At 40.1% G+C, this 19,715-nt stretch overlaps 2 protein-coding genes across 2 annotated transcripts in view; one reads left to right on the top strand and one right to left on the bottom strand.

The window, feature by feature from the left end:
* Positions 1-3,695, bottom strand: part of HEPACAM2 (HEPACAM family member 2) — a 42,305-nt gene extending 38,610 nt beyond the window's left edge. The window contains exon 1 of the mRNA XM_037046479.1: positions 3,530-3,695. Coding sequence (XP_036902374.1) covers positions 3,530-3,608 — 79 coding nt within the window. The 5' untranslated portion in view covers positions 3,609-3,695. The remainder of the gene's footprint in view (positions 1-3,529) is intronic.
* Positions 3,696-10,243: 6,548 nt separating this feature from the next.
* The window catches only part of VPS50 (VPS50 subunit of EARP/GARPII complex), a 122,332-nt gene continuing 112,860 nt past the window's right edge, over positions 10,244-19,715 (top strand). Inside the window, exons 1-2 of the mRNA XM_037046475.1 lie at positions 10,244-10,390; positions 19,115-19,183. Of these exons, the coding sequence (XP_036902370.1) occupies positions 10,358-10,390; positions 19,115-19,183 (102 nt within the window). The 5' untranslated portion in view covers positions 10,244-10,357. The remainder of the gene's footprint in view (positions 10,391-19,114; positions 19,184-19,715) is intronic.

Raw genomic sequence — 19,715 nt, 5'->3', positions numbered from 1 at the left:
ATTGGGTCAGTGGCCTTAGTAATCGTTTTTATTCTCTAGACCTCAGTTTTCTCCAGGTCAAAGAGGGGGTGATATTAGGTGAGGTCTAAGGCCTCTCTTACACTGATGCTCTTCACATTCTGAGGTGCTTTCCTCAGGGCGGCAGGAACCTTACTTTTGAAGGTGAAGCGTCCCTAGTTAATTGAGACAGAGCACAAAGAATGTTGAAGTATTGAATCTCAGATTTTAGTCCACTTAATACATTGCCAATCCCTGGATATCCTTTAATAAAGGGGCAATTCTGTGTTTGTAACCGATGAAATCAAGGGGGATGGCAGGAATCCACGCCACTGCTTTGAGAATGCCCTGGAAAAGCTGCGTGGCCACTGACACAGAGCTCAGGAGTTGGCTGGGTTAGTCAGCAGTTTGGTCATCGATGTGCAGGTCCATTGAACATACTTCGAAGCCCAGCCCGGGGACGGCTGTTGACTGGGGCGTAGCCCTAGATGCCCTGAGCACAGTCCTGGCCAGTCTGTTCTGGTCTTTTGGGGAAGTCATTGCAAAGGTCCCTTTGTGCTCTTTTTGGAAAGGAGAAGAACCCTTTCTTATCTACATTATTTTTTGCGGTTGCGGTTGAAAAAAGATGAACTGAGATTGTAGTACTCTGAAATGGTTGGGAAACGCTTAAGTACTGTGGAGTGTCAGCTTTAGGAGAACAGAAATTTGGGTGACTTCTGGAATGCTGAATCCCAGTATGAAAGCCTGATTAGAAAGTCTGTGACTGGAGTTGTGAGAAGCGAATTTTATTTCATAGGATATTACATGTGAATATTGTAGCCCAGGTAAAAATGAAACCACTTTAGCAGAAGATAGCATTTTATGTGGCACTTACAATATTGTTTATGGAGGGTGAGCTAGTTCTTTGGACCATTTTAGAAACTGCCTCACATTATAATACCTTAAATAACGTATTGCCATTAATACCTCTGCATATATTCAATAGGTATCACATCAGTGATATGAAGTCATGTCATCAGACATTTTAAAAATATATGTGTGACAATTTAAATATATACAAGAGCGTGTAGCACAGCTTGACAATGGCTGTTTGCAGAGGGCGCCTACACCAGTTTTAATCAGATAAATCATAGGTAGTAAGTTATAAGAATGTCATCAAGGAATTAAATTGTATTTCAGCCACCTACAACCTTTCCCCTCTGCAGGGAAGACGTGACTCTACAGATATGATGCAATCCTCACTTGCAGTGAACTCTGGAGCGTGGACAGGTGTGAACAGATCATTGAACGCTTCCTCCACACCACAGGACCTCGTACTCTCCTGCTGTTGCTGCATTTCCCCTACAGGTGTGATGAGTCCATGCGTCAAACAGCAGTTAATTAACTTTTAAAAAATTAGCTTCATTTTGAGCATCTCTCAAGTGCTCTTTTCTAGGTGTCTGAGAAAACCTAAATGACTAAAACTATTGATTTTAGAAGGTCAACCTATGTGTGAACAAATAAACTTCAAAAATGACACAAAAATTGACGAAACTTTAACTTCCTTCTGATATTCCAAATATTTTGACTTCAATGAAAATTTATTTCATTATTATTGTCGATTAAGACTTTTTCAGTATAAAAAAGGAAAACTCGTGTGCTTTTTGCATATAAACCACACTAATCTGCAGAAACATTGTTAATACAATGAATAATCTGACATCACAATCACAGCAATGATCTCCCTGTCAGAGACTCCCTTAAACAGTGTAGCAGTAGCATTTCAAAGGACGGTCCAGTGCCACAGAACACCTGAGGTCATGTTGTAAAATGTATGTAGATTCCATAAACACAACACTCCTTAGGCCACTGTCCCTGTGTTGAACGTAAACATCAAACTTTCCCAGTGACCTCTACCTGTAGCTCAAAATGGTTGGCACTTACTTCTCCATCATCATGTATGATATTAGCAAGCATAACACAGCTATTGTTGACTGAAAATAAACTCCTGCATACTTAGAAAAAAATAGCAAGGAAGTACACAGTTTTATTCTGAATAGACTCTATAAACTACATTATGGGCTTCAAATTTTTAAGTTTTTATTGTAAAAGAAAAAGAACCTCAAACATAATTTAATATTCCAAAAAACAAAAAGATTCCCACATTCCTTGTGGTCTTTACAACATACCACTAATGGGAAAGGAAGTTTGTGTAAGAGGGTCTTAAGGGATAAGACCCTGCTTTAACTACTTATGAACATGCTATTTCTCTAAAGCATGTTTCCCTGAATTTCTCAAGTGAACTGTCTCTAAGTTCTTCTTCAGGCCAGTTACAAAAGGATTACTTATGAAATGACAGTGGTCCTACTGTTATAAATTAGCAGTAAGTGGGGCGCTGACACACAGGATACTTTCAAATCACAGAAACATGCGCAAAGAGAAGGAGCCAGTTATGGTAGTTGTTTGATTTTCCTAAAAATAATATCTGCATCAGTTTGAGTGTGACAACATATACCCTGGGACAATCGCAACTATGGAAAATGCAAACACTTTCAAAAATTTTACCAATTGTACATTTCACATATGTGGGATATATACAACATCAGGCATAAACGTGAATAACAATCTCATTTACTATAATGAAATATACCAGTAAAAGCCAGGCTCTAAACTACTGAAGAAGGCTAACACAAATTGCTCATTTAACTAAGTTGTTCTTCAAATTTAAGAAATAGAATCTTTTAAAAACTTCTATGGGTTAAGTGTAAACAAGAAACTAACCTTGACTTTGAAACTGACAGATAGGAAAGCTGAAAAAAAGAATGCCTGGTGAAAACGACGAGGACACAGAGAGAGTGGGGATGTTGGGGAAAGAGTCCTTTGAACTCTGAGGACGAAGATATCGAGGTGAAAAACATTCAGGTGAAGGAAGAGGTTTTTTAATAGGAATAGACATTCGGCAAAGAGGAAGGCTGAAGGCATTTTAGAGAAATAATACTTTTAAAACCCATTTGTCCCTACTGGGTATAAAATATGCTTTGTCAGTGTGGAACCCCACCTTTTTCCATTCTTCATGAGATAGGTAATTTAAAATGAAGTACAGCTAATAGTTTGCCACAATATCTTGAATAAAAACAGCAAGTAAACATGTTCAAAAATTGTTTTGAGTTTCACTATAAGCCGTCACGGATTTGTGGCCTCTAACAATATTTGCCAAAATGCAATGTAGGGGGGACTATTGAACCGACATGTAAAAACTCTCTAAAAAGAAGAAATTTACTAGGTTTTTAGAACATCTTCACTTTCCTAGTGAGTGCTATTGACGATGATTGTAGCCCTCAGAAAACAATAACCATCCATTTATTGAAATTTATTTCTCCTAAATGTGCCTGCTACTTTGCTGGAACAAAGTGTGTTATTGTTTAAAAGGTTCTGAGCTGTTCTTCAATGATCTGAGTCAAATACAGCCTAAAGCAAATATTTACCTTAAGCCCACAATTAAAAACAAAAACAAACAAACAACAGCTAAAACGCGAGTACTGCAGTGTCTTACCTACGAGAAGCAGGTATAGTTTGCACCAAAAGGCCCCACTGGCCCTGACGAAGGGCTCCATGAAAGCATCCTGCCCCATGCACACGGTGTCCTGTTCCTAGTGACACCTTGGTTCATGGACCAGCAGCTGTTGGCTTATTTGCCAGGGAAATTAGTAGTGAGGTAAGAGACCCTATCCTGCCTCTTGCTTCTGTGATTTGAATACAGAATGAATGTGTATACAAAGGAGGCAGGGAGTGGGAACACCTGTTTTATGTTCTGCAAGAATATGGGCTCATGACTTTCAGAACAGCTTCTTAGCATTTATCAGTAACTGTCAATATATTTCATGAGTAATTCTTAGCTATTAATGATAACATGAAGAAAAACATCCTTTTGGGCGACTTTACTGAAAAACAGTATGCTTTTATAATGAGAGTATATTGTGAAATAATCTGAAAGACAAAGGCTGTTTTCCTATCATGCAAAACTGTGCCATTAGTTTGAAATTAATTTTTTCCCACAAAATTGAACTATTTCATAGAGCTGCTAAGCAGTTATAAATCATCATGAAGTGACTAAGGAACGTGTAAAAATTATACCAAAGAATCAAAACAGAGCACCGGAATATCTTTAGAAATATATTTTTCTATGTAGTATTTCCTATTACAAGTTTCTGCTATGATTTTATTGAATCTACGATTTCATGGTGGTTGTTTTTTTAAAGCAAACCACAGGTGTGTTTCTAAGTAACACTGAATTATGGGCTGGCAGAGTTATAATGAAAAGCCTATGCCAGCAGATAATATCTGAGGCCACATCTCCGCAGCTGAAGCACAGAGGAAATGAACCAATGGGCTGGAGAGGGTCTCACCACTGCTGGGATGTCTGGGCCGCCGCGTCCCAGCCCGGCCTCTTCACTGCCCTGGCAGCAGGCGGCCTGAACATTTCTGCTTCAGTTACTAAGTTATAAGTTAACCCTCATTTCATTTCATTTCTTGTAAGAAGGCTCTAGTCCAAGCCTTCTACTCTATAAAATAAAAAAAAGTATATAAACAAACCCATATCAAATCAAGCAACATTCCTTGCATAAATTATTTTTAACCATAAAGGCTCACTGAAGAAATTAAATGATAATAGATAAGGAAGACTATTCCTCAAGTGTAATTGAAGGAAACAAAAAAAAGAATGATACTTATTTTGGATTCCAAGTTTGGAAACACTTCTGTGTTCAGGCTCCCAGCTCTTCCATAAGTGCTTCTGTAGGGAGAGTGACTGTCGGAAAACCCGAAACCTCTGCAGAGGGCACTCGGTGATGTCTCCGTGCTTCGGAACAAACGCAAGAGCCTCCCCTAGGTCGTTGCTGCACCACACCGTTCTCGGAGCTGCGCACGTGTCTGCTTCGGCACACATCTGGTTAACCTCAGTGAGTTCATCGCATGTTTACTTTACCTCTGGGCTCCTGGAATACAGACCAAACTTATTCATTTGTGTAGTGTCAGATGCGTAGTGATTGACTAGTATTTTGGTTAAGTTGTTCCCCTAGAAATAAATCCCACGTGCTCTTCAGCCCATGTCTTCCAATTCTCAGTTCAAGCTTAAGAAATGTATGTAAATTTTAATATTGTGTTGTACAAAATACGATTTGGAAAGTAACATGGAAATTCTGTAGATTTCATATGGACTAGCCCTCACATTTTAAAAATCAGTATTAACCTCCAATTGCCTTTATTAAAATAAGCTCTTTCCAGTGTCAAACCCAGTGCTGGCTCATGATGAAGTTTTTTGAGTCCTATACAAAATGAGAGAAATAAATGCAATGTAGTGATTTCTTCCTAATTTTAAATTTACTCAACTAAAGGAGTACGTTTTATTTATTTATTTATTTATTGTGTTTCTTTTGTGTTATATTTTAAAATTTCTTTTGACATAGGTGATAACAGGTGCCATGTAAATAAATTATAAATAAATAATTGGTACATAAATAATATTACCAATAAATAAGTAATTGGTAAATAAGTGCCAAGATTAGTCATAGCTGTAATCTTTTCACATCTTGGCAAACAGAAAAAGTAACATTATTTGCGTGACACGACTTCCTAAGGTGCTACTTGGCAGATCATGACACAGCGCCCTCTTGTGGCAGACAGCAGGTATAAAATTTCACCTGCTGGAGTATCTGAAATCAGGACGTTTACACAGGAAGCCTTTACAGGTAATGTTAAACTGTAACTTCAACTATTATAAACGTTTCCATGATTGTTAAGATGGCCTAAAGTGTTTAATAATTATAGGAAATTTCTCGCCATCAGTGTCTTACATTTCACTTGTAAACCCCTGGGGAGCTCTGCTCTACCATTCTATCCAGGAGCCTGTTTATTGATCTCAGTTATATTTGCGTTTGCAGTGAGAAAGCTGATGAGTCTAAAACAACTTATATCCGTGGTGATTAAATTTCAAGCAATGCAAGGACCCACTGGGGGTAGTGTGTGTGTGGGAGGGGTGGGGGTGGAAAGAGAGAGAGCAAGAGAGCGAGAGGAAAGAGTTGGCAAGAAGGTTGAGGGCTTTTTGTCACCTCTCAAGTCACACTATAATTTATTACTTTTAATAAATTGTAAGTAAGTCTGGTCTTGCTTTATAAAGCAAACAATCTGCCACATTCATTCCAAACATCCACCTTCTTTACTTATGAGTAGCACATGAGTAATTTGTAATGGGAGGAACAATTGGAAAGGAGAGACGGTGAACTGAGAAGTTAATGTGGAACAGTGGGGACCAAGAAGAACTGGGAAAGGTAGCACTGCCTTATGTTGGAATAGACTGATCCTAGGAAAGCTTACAGTTTGTGGGGAAGAGCTGGCTGCTGGAGGAGGCCAATGCTACCCCTGTGCTTGTGCTGGTGTGCACTTCTGCGTAGCTACATCTACAGGGCTGCGGCCTCGAAACCTAGGTCTGCTGATGTCTGCTGGTAAGACTGCTCAATGACTATGCAGCAGCAGCTTCCTGGGTTCCTCTCCAGGTCACTGTTTCATCTTCAGCAAGTGTTCTGTTTTCTGCTACTGCTTGCTCAGGAAGCGCAGTGACATCATCTTGCAGCGCAGTCACATCTTTCCTCTGTTTTGATATTCATAGGATGATTAGAAACACATCTTCTTAATCAAACCAAGATCTCAGCTTTTATCTCAGCTTCTACAGTCTCCTCCTGTTTGGATCACCAGAAATATGCCCTTATCCTATTTCACTGCTAATGCTACTACCCCAGATCAGATCCACTCAGCTCTCAGGCCTGATGTTCCAATCTGCAAAAACAGGGCCAGCACTCCTTTATAAAACGAGTACCATCCAGCAAGCTTTCCTCAAGACTTGTGGGCGAGCCATCCAAACTACCCACTACTGTGCCCTGGCCTGCCACCAACAGCCTTCAGGCAAGTGTGCAAGTCCTAAATAAGTCTTATATATGTATATAAGTACATATGTATAAGTCTTATATATGTATAAGACTTATACATATATAAGTCTTATATATGTATTTTTGAAAAATGGAAATGAAATAATGTGCTTCACCTTTTAAAAAGTGCTCCTGAAGTTTGTAGTTTCTTTATGGCCATTAAAATGCATCATGTATAGCTCAATTATTTTCTATAGTGTTAGGGTATGTTCAATTAGAAAATATAGTTTATTTAGATAAGATAGTTTATTTAGACAATAGCACTGGCTTACTTTATGTTTTCAATATTACAATCACAGCCTTTGAACTTTCAGAAGGCTGAATTGTTCGTTTCTTTTTTAAGAAATAAAATAAAGTGTATAGTATTAGAGTAAATCAAAAATTTAAAGCTTTTTTGCTTTTTCAGGGTCAAATAGGTACAGAAAATACCCATTTCCCCAAATCTGGCTGATAGGGAAAAAATACACTGAATAAAAACTTTTTGGGGGGGATTTGGATCTGGATTTGGATCTGCATTCTAGTCCTGGACCAATCTCTAATAAAATGTGTGGCCTCAACAGCTTAGGTCGGTAAATGTTCCCATTTTATAAAGAATGGATTTGAAAGGCAAAAGCTGGCTGCCTGTAAGAATCAGTCTTTTTAAAACACAGAGCCCCAAAGAGAACAATAACAATACCACTTCACAGTGGTGAGAATGGCCATCATAACCAAATCAACAAACAACAACTGCTGGTGAGGATGTGGAGAAAAGGGAACCCTAGTGCACTGTTGATGGGAGTGTAGACTGGTACAACCACTATAAAAAACCACTGGCCTTATCTCCTTTACCCTTACAAAACCCTAGGTCAAATGTTTCAACTTCATTAGTAAAAATTAAGAAGACAAGACTCTGAGAGGTCAAATAAAGAAATTTCAGAGTTGGAATTCACTATATTAGTGTTCCCCAACCATCAGTTATTTTCAAACCACTTTTATTATTTTTGCTGTAACTGGCTACCTAATATTTTTCAGTTGTGTGTCATACTTTAACATTTTTTAAGTTGTCTTAAGAAACATTTTTGAAATCACGGATTTGGTGAGTTTTCCCCTAATAAACACTAAAAATAAATAAATGAAATTAAAAAAATATTGGTACGATGGTCTGACATATGAAACATCTGAACCTATGGAGAATTTTTTTATGCGTTTATTTGAGCCAAGCTGACAATTGCTGGGAAGTGGAATCTCAAAGAACTGAGGAAATGCTTCTGAGTATGGTAGTTTTACAGTTTACTTTGCACAGTGAAATCGAAGGAGGAAACCTAGTGGGGATTACATGAAATCCATTGGTTGCAGAGTAAGGCGATGGGAGAAAGCAAAGCAGGAAAATCTCTGAGACTGGGTAAAGAGTAAAATGGAGGCACACATACCTCTTTTACATCGGTGGGTACAGGATAGTTAACAATTAACATTCACAACACATAGACATGGCATTCAGGGAATGAGACAAAAACGAAGGGTTCTGTGATCTCATGCATGGGTGCACCCTGAGGGGTCTGAAAAGGGTACTCTGACATTCCAAAGGCATGTTATTTTTGATGCAGAAAGACAATAGACAGAGGCTCACTTAAGGTAAGATTGACCTTTGTCTAGAAAGCTGCAAGCCTGGGGTGTGACTACCTGACCGGAGACCTTTGCTTTTCGGGACAATGCTCAACTCACTGAGGAGTATTATTAGGGTAGTTAGTGTTGCGGGATGTGGAAGAATTCACAAAGAGAAGAAAGTGTAGAAAATAAAGTTTTTATTTACTCTCCAAGAAAGGAGAGGGGCATGGTGTGGAGAGACACCAGCACTGAGGGGTTAAAAGAAGGGTCGGGGGCGTGGTGGGGCGGGGGGTGTTGCTGTTGTGCGACTCCCAGGCTGTTGGGGCGTTGTAATATGAGGCTGCAGTTTATTCCAATGTTACCTTCTGCCTGGGGCTGTAGGGGGCAGTCAGCCACGTTCTGTTCATGCTTCCAGTAATTTCCAGTGCTGGGGACATAAGGTCAGAAGAGTAAAATGGCAGTCACGTTTAACAAGGTCTTAGGCCTGTTTGGCAAATGGTGCCACAATAGCAAATGGTGCTGGCTTCGTCCTTTGAACTAGAATCCTTTTTTTAGTTAGGAATTTTTACGGTCAGACCATCCTCCACAGTTACCTTTTGCTTCTGAGTTTGTAAGGCTCCTGGGCAGAATCTTGTCAGGTTTAGCATATAGCCACTTTCTCTTCAACAGGTGCTTTAGGACCCACTCTCCCTCATACATAAAACCTTTACTTAAAACATCTGGCTAAACAGACCTACAGTTTCTGCATGCACATCTGCAGTAATGTTAGGCGAATTGCTTAATTTCTCCACACCTCATTTTCCTCATCTTCAAAATGGGGTAATAGTTACCAACCCCATAGGATGCTTGTGTGGCTAAATCAGATAATACGTGTGAAGCTATTAGATTTCTTGACATGTAGAAAGCTTTCAATAAATGTTAGCTATTATTGTTAGCTTTGGGTCGCTTTCTTCTTCCCTCCCCCGGTATTCTCATAATTGCAACGTTTTTTCTTAAATTAAGCCTCAAATGACTTCTGTATCACTTTCCTCAATTTCACTAACCTTCTAAAAGTTGAAAAGAGGACTTTAAAGTGATCTTTGTAATTATCTTTTTTGTTTCCATTTTTAAAATTTGATCTTTATTGAATTTTGACATTTGTTCTTATTGTTATATTTTCCTTCCTGACTTGCCTTAGATTACGCTGGTAGTAAAATAAATGAGGGTTAAATCTTTAGGGGTTTTTGCAGTGGATGTCAAGGCTGAGGAATGTCGGTGCTAATATTGGCCAGCCGCCCATTGTACAACTCGGACTACACCTCTCCTTTCCCAGGGCTCAGTCACCCCTTGAAGAGCGCCTTCTCCTGAGCCCCGGCTGCTTTGCTGCAGACTCCGTTTCCCCGCCCCGCCTCTCCAGACCTGGTGGGGCTTCCTCCCCTCCAGTCCCTCTCCTGGGGGCATCACATCAGGCTGGTTTATATACTGTTTTTTGGTGTTCCCTCCCGTCTCTCCATGCCAGGTCACGTAAGAATTGGTTTTTCGCCTTGCGCAAGAGCTACCTACAGCAGGTCAAGACCAGCTATGCCTAGGTCGCTCAGTGGAAAGCCGGCCGAGTCCACCGGGACGCCCGCTGCTCGGCTTCCTGGGAAATGTGATACCTGGAGGTGTGGGCGGCTGGCGGAAGACTACAGTTCCCAGCATGCCCAGGAAAAGGGAAGGAAGGTCGGCAGCTTCACGTGACCACTCACTATGGCTTCCCTGTGTGTGGACTAGCCGGCCGGTGGTTTGTTGTGATTTGTTAGTTCTTTGCGGCAGGGGACCTCTGTCACGATTTCGACATGCAAAAAATCAAATCTCTTATGACCCGACAGGTGAGTCGCAGAGGCGGAAGCAAAGGCCTCCTTCATCTCCGCTGGGAGAGAGGCTGAGACTCTGCTTTTGGGCCGCGGCGTGCGGAGAGCGAAGTTGTAGGTGGTGGCAGGTGTCCCGGGTCCGGCGAGCTGGTGCACGCCCTGAAAAACTCACCTGAGCGCCCCAACCCAGAGCCTTGCTCGAGCTGGAAGTGGCGTCCCAGGAACATTTCTTTAGAAGAGGCTAGTGAGGGAATCAGCGCTTGCTTTGTCTCCTTTATTCCTCTATGTGCCATTTCCCCACCACAGCCCCAGCTGCCTTCCGAAGTTCCCTTTTCCAAGCTATCTGTCGTCTTTGAGCGGGTGGCCTGGCTAGGGAACTGTGGTCTGTGCAGTAGAGGTGACCTCGAAAGAGCGGATAATTTGCAGACAGAATTGGTTGCCTTATGACTTTCGACAAGTCCCCAAACCTTGTAGCTTAAGTTTCTGCAAATGAGGATGATTGATTTATTTTTGTTAATTCCGTATCACAGTTCCGAGGGTCATCACTAAGCTAAGGTATATGAGAATTCTTTGTGAAATGCTACTGTTTATCATTGTTCTGGCAAAATAATAGTCTTTCATTATTTTGCCAGGGTTATTATTCATGAATAAAAACTGTTTTCTATCCCATCTCATAAAGTTGGGGTCTTCCTAATAATGCCTCAGCTTCCTTCAAGCAAGAAGTGGGAGAAATTTCCCTTTTTTAATTAATCATGACTTGGTTTTAGATAGCTATATTTTAGTTGAACTCTAGTATTTCCTTATAAATGGCCATCTTTATTATTTTAATATGTGAGAAGGATAATTCAGATTAGAGTTTTTAATGAATGTGGTTTTGAGAACTTTGATAAAGGTGGGTGATAATCATTTAATGAAAGGTTTGTATTTGTGTTATTTTGTTGTTGATACTTGAAAAAAAGAGTACAAATTCCAAATTAAATTCTTATTTGGGGATTTAGAATTTGAGAGGTATCTGGACAAGTTACAATTTGTAGATTTCTGGCTAACAATATATGAGTCCTTCATGACGTTTTACCTGTCAAATAATATTGCTAATGTCATGGGCATAGACTAAAAAAGTTCTACGATTAACAAAAGATTTAAGTGAGCGGGTAGTAACATTTGACAGCCCTTCACATTTGTTGAATACTGGTGGTACATTTCATGCTATTTCTTACTTGAGAATGAGTTCAGGTCCTGCTCCATTCTATAGTAGCAGTGTGACCTTGAGCAAGTCACCTAACTTTTTTCACTGTCTGTTTCCACATCTTTAAAGTAGAAATAACCTCATGGGGTTGCCTGGTGATGATGTTTATATGATGTGATGGAGGTAAAGAGATAAATAAAGGACTCAACTGAGTTGTGGGCCTTGTCAAGAAAGTGTCTGATCGTAGAGATCCTCTCGGTGGCTGCACAGATGGTGAGAAGGCAGGAAATCTGAGTAATTCAAACAATAGCCTGACTTTGGTATCCAACTTTTAAAACAATTTGCACTTTCATATATTATTACCGATAATACCCCTAAACTGGCTTGGAATGCTGAATTTGGCCTTTCATGCAGCAGCTAAGTTCAGTCTCTGTCATGGTGCTTGCTGTGCAAGTCAGGGTGGTCAGCATTGTTATCGTTGTACAGCAACTTTGGTCCTTTATTGTTTTTCAACTATCTTTTGTAATAATGAGTGGGAGAGAAAATGCAGAAGTCCAGGTCCCAGTAGTAATAACTTTGTGTCTCCTAAATGTGAAATTGTGCTGAAAATGGTAACTTCAGCCCCAATCAGCTGCGTATTAGACATGACCAGGTGAAGTCTGTGCTTAGAATGAAGGGGGGAAAAAGCCAGAGAACACGTGTGAAAAGCTAAAACTATACTATGTAAAAAGTGAGGTAACATGAGTTTTACACAGATTTTTAAAGTCATCTAATTATATTTAGTGGAAGCTTGACTTCACAAATTTGATCATTATTACTATACAATTTGTGAAACCGTAAGGTATAAAAAAGTAGTGTGCCACCTAGAGTTACACTGGGGGTTTTGTTTAGTACTATTTATTACTGGATTAAATGAGGTAGTGGTACACCTACATATACACAAAGATTCTTGTGGGTGAGGCTATAGAACATGCTAGTAATATATTGTTAATTAAAAGAGATGTGAAATTAAGATCTATGAAACTTTGGCCCTGGCTGGTGTAGCTCAGTGGATTGAGCGCGGGCCTGCGAACCAGAGGATCGCGGTTCGATTCCCAGTCAGGGCACATGCCTGGGTTGCAGGCGGGTTCCCTGCAGGCCAACTCCCAGCAGGGGACGCACAAAAGGCAACCATACATTGATGTTTCTCTCCCTCTCTCCTTCTCCTCTAAAGATAAGTAAATAAATAAAATCTTTAAAAAAAGATCTATGAAACTTGGGGTTTTTTTGGTTTGTTTTGGTTTTTGTTTTGGCATTTTGGCTCTTCTAGGATCTTTGTGTGGAATAGAGTGGGAGAGTGGGCTTTGTGTGCTCTCTTTTTTAGACAAGAGCTGCCGTTCAGCTCTCTCCATTATGCCTGCCTCTGTTCTTTCAGTTCATTCAACAAATGTTTATTGAGCACTGGGTACCAGGCACTGTTCTAAGTTTGGAGGATGCAGCAGTGAACAAAACAGACAAGGGTTAAGAGGATGGGAAGTCCTGGGAGTTGACAATTTGGGTCATTTGCAATTTTAGATAGAGTGCTATGGAAAGCCTCCCAGAGGAGGGCAGGTTTGAGTAAAAACCTGAGAGAAGTGAGGAAGTAAACCATGTGGGCGTCTGGGACACAGCTTTCCCCGTGGCAGGTGGCAGGAAAAGCAAATGCAGGGGCCCCCAGGCTGGAGCCTGTTTGCGGAACAGCGGGAGGCTAGTGAGGGCCGAGTTGAGAATGAGGAGAAAGGAGCTGGAGATGAGGCCCAGAGCAGTGATCCGGATCACAGAGAACCTCATCCTGACCTCATCTCCTCTTACTTTTCTCCTCACTTGTGGTTCTGTTTGAAATAGCAAGCAGAGGAGGATTGTAATTAGACATATACTTCAGAAAGATCTTCTGGCCTATGCTTTAAGTATTTAGGCATACCTCATTTTTATTGTGCTTTATTGCACAGATGTTGTGTTGTTTACAAATTGAAGGCAAGACCCTCCACCAGCAAAAAGATTACTCCTCACTTTCTTGTGGTGGTCTGGAGCCGAAACAACAATCCGAGATATGCCTGTAGATCCATATGGGTAAAAGAGCCGTTGTGGTAATCCAAGTGAGAGAGGGTGGGGTCTTCCCCGGGTGCGAGTGGTGGAAGTGTTGAGAAAAGGTTGGATTGAGGGTATGTTTTCAATGTAGAGTTGGCAGGACTTCTTGACGGATTGGATTTGTCTGTGAGAGAAAGAGAAGCTTCAAGGTTAACTCTGAATGGTTTGGCCCCAGCAATTGGAAGAATGGAACTGCCATTTAATGAAGTGGGTAAGGCTGAGGGAGGAAAAGAATGAAGGAAGAGAGGTTTTTAGACTCATTCATTTGAAAGCCTCTTAGATATTTAAGTGGAGAGATAAAGTAGCAGTTGGCTAAAAGAGTCTGGATTTCTGAGAAGAAATCCAGGGTGTAGGTAAAAATGTAGGAGTTATGATCATATAGAGGGTATATAAATTGGCCAAGAGCACCAGCAGAGTGAGTATAGATATAAAACAAGAGTCCACACTTGAGCTTTTGAGAATGAGAATTCAGTGTTGCAACCTCCTGGGGAAGAGGTGGATCTAGCACATGGATTGCAAAGGAGCAGGTGGGGAAGAAGTCTGCAGCATGCCAGCAAGCACCTGTCCCATAACAGATGCTCAATAAATATTTGGGTGAATGGTGGATAGAGAGCGCAACCCAATAGAGCGGGTCCTGGAGGTCTAGTAAAGAGTTTAAAAGACGGGGAAGTGATCAGCTGGGTGAAATGCTGCAGATGGGCAACGTAAGGCGAAGACGGGAGTCAGCCTTTGGCCGACGAGCAGTGCGCAGGTCATCAGTGACTCGACAATAGCACTTACTGTGGAGCGGTGGGGAAGAAGGTCTGACTAGGGTGCGTTCAGGAGAAACTGAGGACTGAGTATAAAGACTGTTGAATTTTGATGAAAAGAGAAGGAAACACAGATCATCTCCCAAGCTCCTTTTGATCATTAGGACATAAGCTGCTGGTCTTATATATAGAAATTGAGGATTTGTAGACATAGCAGAAGTAGTATGAAGTGTTAATCTAATCTGATTTGGGTAAAAGAAGTGCTGAATTTTACATGAACTTAACCTGAGGGAATTATCAAAACAAATATAAAAGACAGTCAAGTAATGGTTAATGATTATAGTGAAAGTTTCAATTTAATAAAGGCAGAGTATTACAATTATAACCATGACTTCCTCCTTCATAGGTGAAGATAAAAGAAATGATATCACATTTGTTAGAAATTTATAAAACTGCAAATCAAAGGATTCAAGATTTATAATCCTAAAATATAGGTGTCAATGTTGTGCTCTGAGATATTGGTGTAATTTCTTGTTTTGATAAAAGAGAAGCCTCGGAGTTATTGTCACGAACATTAGAATAAAATAACAGGCAGGTTACAAGGCCATGGGACCCGTTCCTGGAATCACTGCATTCGCCGCCTTCCTAAGGTGTACAGAGGGTTTCCAGTTTTCATTACTATTTTTGCACATTTGGTGGAAAGTTGCCATATATAGGTGGCAAATTATTGTATGTGGTGACTAATTTGGAAGTAAGGCCTTTCTTGAGGTATTGGTATATGCCACTTGTTTATATTTCAGGTATTTTTTTTTACTGAGTAGTTCTGGGGAAAGGATATTGCTTGTAATATATTTCCCCACGGTTTTCTGTTAGTTTGGTTAAACAAATTTATCCTTTTACAATGTTAGTTTAAAAGGCATGGCAATTGTATTTTTAAAAAGATATTTTAAGGGTCGTTGTAATTTTGAATCAAATTAGGAAGTTTTATTCTCTTACATATTGATAGGTATATAAGTTACTGAATAGCAATTGGGGTCCCACCCTCCACCTTCTAGGCAAATTTTGCCTGCCTCCACCCTCTAGGCAAAATTCCAGATGAAAAAGTTTGGTGATAAAGAGAAGGAGTCTTTATTCAAAAGCTTCACAATTTTAGAATAACAGCTTTCCACTTGCACTAGTCACTTAGGCCTATCAATTAAAGCTAAACTCTTTAACTTTTTAGTTACAGCTTTAATCACTTAGGCCTATCAATTAAGGCTAAACTATTAACACCTGAGTTCTTCTAGCATGCCTCTGTTAGTTTTTAATTATCTTATTTCTATAGGGTTACTTTAGAAACTAAAACCACATAAGATATAAAAGCTACACAATTTTCGAAAAATGGCAGGCCACTGCATCAGAGGGCGTCCCCTCTAGAACACCCAAAGAAGAAGAAACTTGCCACCCTCTGGCAGGCAGCTGGACGGTAGGCTGTGCCCTGAGTTCCTTCCCATCCAAAACACCGTCCATTGGGAAACGCAGGCGGCTGCAGCAGGATCATCCAGGCTCCTCGAAGAAGAAAGCCTGAGCCCACCTGTCTGAGAGCCCTTCTTTTTTTCTTTTTTAAATTTAATTTTAATTTTTATTTAATTCTTGTTCAGTTACAGCTTTCTGTCTTATATTCCCAACCCTGCCCGCTCCCCACCCCATGCTCCCCACCTCCCTCCCATTTCTACCCCCCACCTTAGTTATTGTCCATGTGTCCTTTATACTTGTTCATGTGAGTCCATCCCCTTTTCCACTGTGATTCTCTCCCCTCTCCCCTCTGGACCCTGTCAGCATGTTCCGTATTTGAGTGTCATTGGTCGTATTTTGCTTGCTTGTTCATTTTGTTGTTTAAATTCCTGTTAATGGTGATACCATATGGTATTTGTCTTTCACCTCCTGGCTTATTTCGCTCAGCATAATGCTTTCCAGTTCCATCCATGATGTTGCAAAGGGTAGGAACTCCTTCTTCCTTTCTGCAGCATAGAACTCCATTGTGTAAATGTACCATAGCTTTTTGATCCAGTCATTTACCGATGGGCATCTAGGTTGCTTCCAACTCTTGGCTATTGTAAATTGCGCTGCTATAAACATCAGGTGCATAGGTTCTTTTCGATTGGTGTTTCAGGGTTCTTAGGATATGCTCCTAATAGTGGAATTGCTGGGTCAAAAGGCACGTTCATTTTTAGTTTTCTTAGAAAATTCCATACTGTTTTCCATAGTGGTTGTACCAGTCTGCAATCCCACCAGCAGTGAACTAGGGTTCCCTTTTCCCCACAACCTCTCCAGCACTTGTTGTTTGTTTCTTTGTTTATGATAGCCATTCTGACTGGTGTAAAGTGGTATCTCATTGTGGTTTTAATTTGCATCTCTCTGATAGCTAGTGATACCGAGCATCTTTTCATGTGTCTCTGGATCCTCTGTCCTCCTTGGAGAAATGTCTGTTCAAGTCCTTTGCCCATTTTTTAATTGGGTTGCTTGTCTTCTTTGAGTGGAGTTGAGGGAGTTCTTTGTATATTTTGGAGATTAAACCTTTGTCTGAGGTATCATTGGCAAATATGTTTTCCCAAACAGTTGCTTCCCTTTTTATCTTGATACTGTTTTCCTTAGCCATGCAGAAGCTTTTAATTTTGATGAGATCCCATTTGTTTATTCTTTCCTTTATGTCCCTTGCTCTGAGAGACCTTTTATTTCAGATTTGCTTGCCTGTGATTCCTTGCGCTCTGGAGGCATTCAGCTTCTCAGCCAGTCCTTCCTAGACTGTTTACCATTGCCCCAGGCAAACTCCTCCTGCGGCCCCTCCCTGCTTCTCCACAGTGATCTGATCAGATCTCTCTGTATCATGTATGTGTGTTAAGTATACATATGGAGGTTTATAATGTATATAGTAGTTTAGTTCTATAACCAACCTTGACTTCTCTGCCACTATTGTTGTCCTGCCCTTAGGTTGATTTTTGGTGAGAAACTGGGACAAGGAAAAACAAACCCACGAGTAGTTACATACTTTCATTTCCTCACTCATTGTAATACAGTAAACTCAGTTACTGTATTACAGGAAACCGCCCTGGGAACTTCATTTTAAAGTCAATTGCATGTTCCCATGGGAACAGTGTTCTAATTAGTTGGAGAGTGGAGCTTGCCCAAGGACTTCTACCGAATAATTTACTCGTTTCTTTGCTGTTGATTCTGTTCCTGGAGCTTTGCTGGTCATTGTGCTATAGAGGCATATGACACTTGGTGTCTCCATTCTCCGGGGACATCAGTCTGGGAGAGAAAGAGATATATTTAATAATTAAAACTTAACCACTTTGGCAGAAGTGTTGTGTTGGAAAATGTCTAACTGGGTTTCTAAAATATTAGTGGTTATATGAATCACCTGGTTTGCTTGTTAAAGTGAAGTTTCTGGTCCTAGTCCAGAAATACCTATTCATTAGATCCGTGGTGGGGCCTCAGGAGTCTTTTTTATCAAGTGTTCCCCAGGTGGTGTTGATTGAGGTGATCCACGGACAATACCGAGAAATAGTGTGTTCTTTGAAACATAGGGATTTAGGAAGACTGCATAGAGGATTTAATTCTGAAAGGGGGTTACTGGTTTCTTTAGGCGGTGGTGTATGTGTGTGTGTGTGCGCGCGCGTGCGTGAGTGAGGGAGAGAGAGGGAGAGAGAATGAGGGAAATGGGGAGTGTAGAGGTGAGACAGAACTCTGGGTGTGGGTGGAGCATTCTGGGGGTCATGTAAGACATTTGGGGGAGGCAGAGCACCTTGTCGTAAAAATCACACCTATGACTGGTAGTATTTTACAATAGGGAAGATATAATACACATCTCTAACATTTAAAAATAAGCAAGTTCTGCTCTCAGTCGACCTTAAGTGTACCATGTATTTTGAATGCTGAGGACAACCAAGAGCCAGTCCAGGACACCTGAAGGATGAAGACTGCAGCTGAAATCTCTCCTCGAACTCACGTACCAGCCATTTTTGCTCACAGACTAACATTATAGGAACCTTAGGTGTCTGCTTTAAATGGTCTATTTTTAAAAAGAAACTTTTAAAGAAAATTTAAATTGCTAACTTCCTTCTGTCTTGATGATTTTTCCAGGCTCAAATGAGACAATACCTCAGTTGATATGAATATAGGAATTACCCAGTACCAAAGAGGTTAGGACTTGGTAGAAAGCAGAGGGACGTGAGATCTAAGTCTCAATTATGCAGTAGAAATTGGGTGCATTGGTGATACTTAAGTCAGGTAAAATCAAGGGATTACATTTTAAGCAATTAGTATTATTTAAAAATCTTTGATTTACTCGGTTGGTTGGTATATTAAATCTGCAAATCATACATCTTTGACCATTTTACCAGGTGAATTTGGTAATAATAGATAAGTGTTTTTGTAGAATGCTTTTTGTCACTCAAAAGTTTTTTCTTTTGGTCATTTTTAAATTATGGTTAAGTTAGTCTTCATTAGTTTTCAGGTGCCGTATGATATTTTTATTCTAATCTAGCAGAAGTACATCTTTACTTGATTTGTATTGAGTGATGTGTTTTTTAGAACACATATTCTATATATTTTAAAGCAGTAAAATTTCTGTTTTTAAAATGATTTCTGTTTGAATAGTGTGTTCTATCATATTATAGTTCTGCAGCACAATTACAGTTCTTTTTATTTTCTTTTTTTAAGGGTCTGAAAAGCCCCCCGGAGAGCCTCAGCGATCTGGGTGCCATTGAGAGTCTCCGGGCCCCTGGGAAGGTACTGGTCTCCGTGTGCGAGCACGACTTTTCACTGCCTTACAGACTCCACTTCTTCCCACACCCAGATGATTGTTATGATAAGATAGATAAATTTTTGTAGTGCAGGAGGCTTGGGACTTGTTCTTGCTTTTATTACTTGTTGGGATGCAGTATAATTTATGATAGTTAAGCAGAAAATGCAAGCTTGATAAATTCAGTTTTTTATTGCATCAAATTCTTAGCCTGAAAGCAGTTATATATGTAGATATGAAACTTACTAATTTATCTGATGTAATTTGGGGAAGTAATATACTTTTACGCAGTCACACTCTGAACCAAAAATCACAGTTAATTATGTTTTTTTATGGAGCAGAGATTTTTGAATAAGTAGCTCAAGCATAACTTGCTCTAAGTTGTAGATATCTTAGGTTTTAATCCCTTGGTACTCATAGGAGTTTCTCAGTTTACAAATTTAGTAGGTGTTACTTGAAAGGTAGCTTGACTTCCCCTCAGAAGAATTATTAACGATTGTTAAGTAAATAAATCCCTGC

The sequence above is a fragment of the Sturnira hondurensis genome, unplaced genomic scaffold (genome assembly GCF_014824575.4).
Source record: "Sturnira hondurensis isolate 20B ecotype Veracruz unplaced genomic scaffold, ASM1482457v3 Scaffold0005252, whole genome shotgun sequence".
Classification (NCBI taxonomy): Eukaryota; Metazoa; Chordata; class Mammalia; order Chiroptera; family Phyllostomidae; genus Sturnira; species Sturnira hondurensis.
This window is presented reverse-complemented; position numbering and strand designations above follow the sequence as displayed.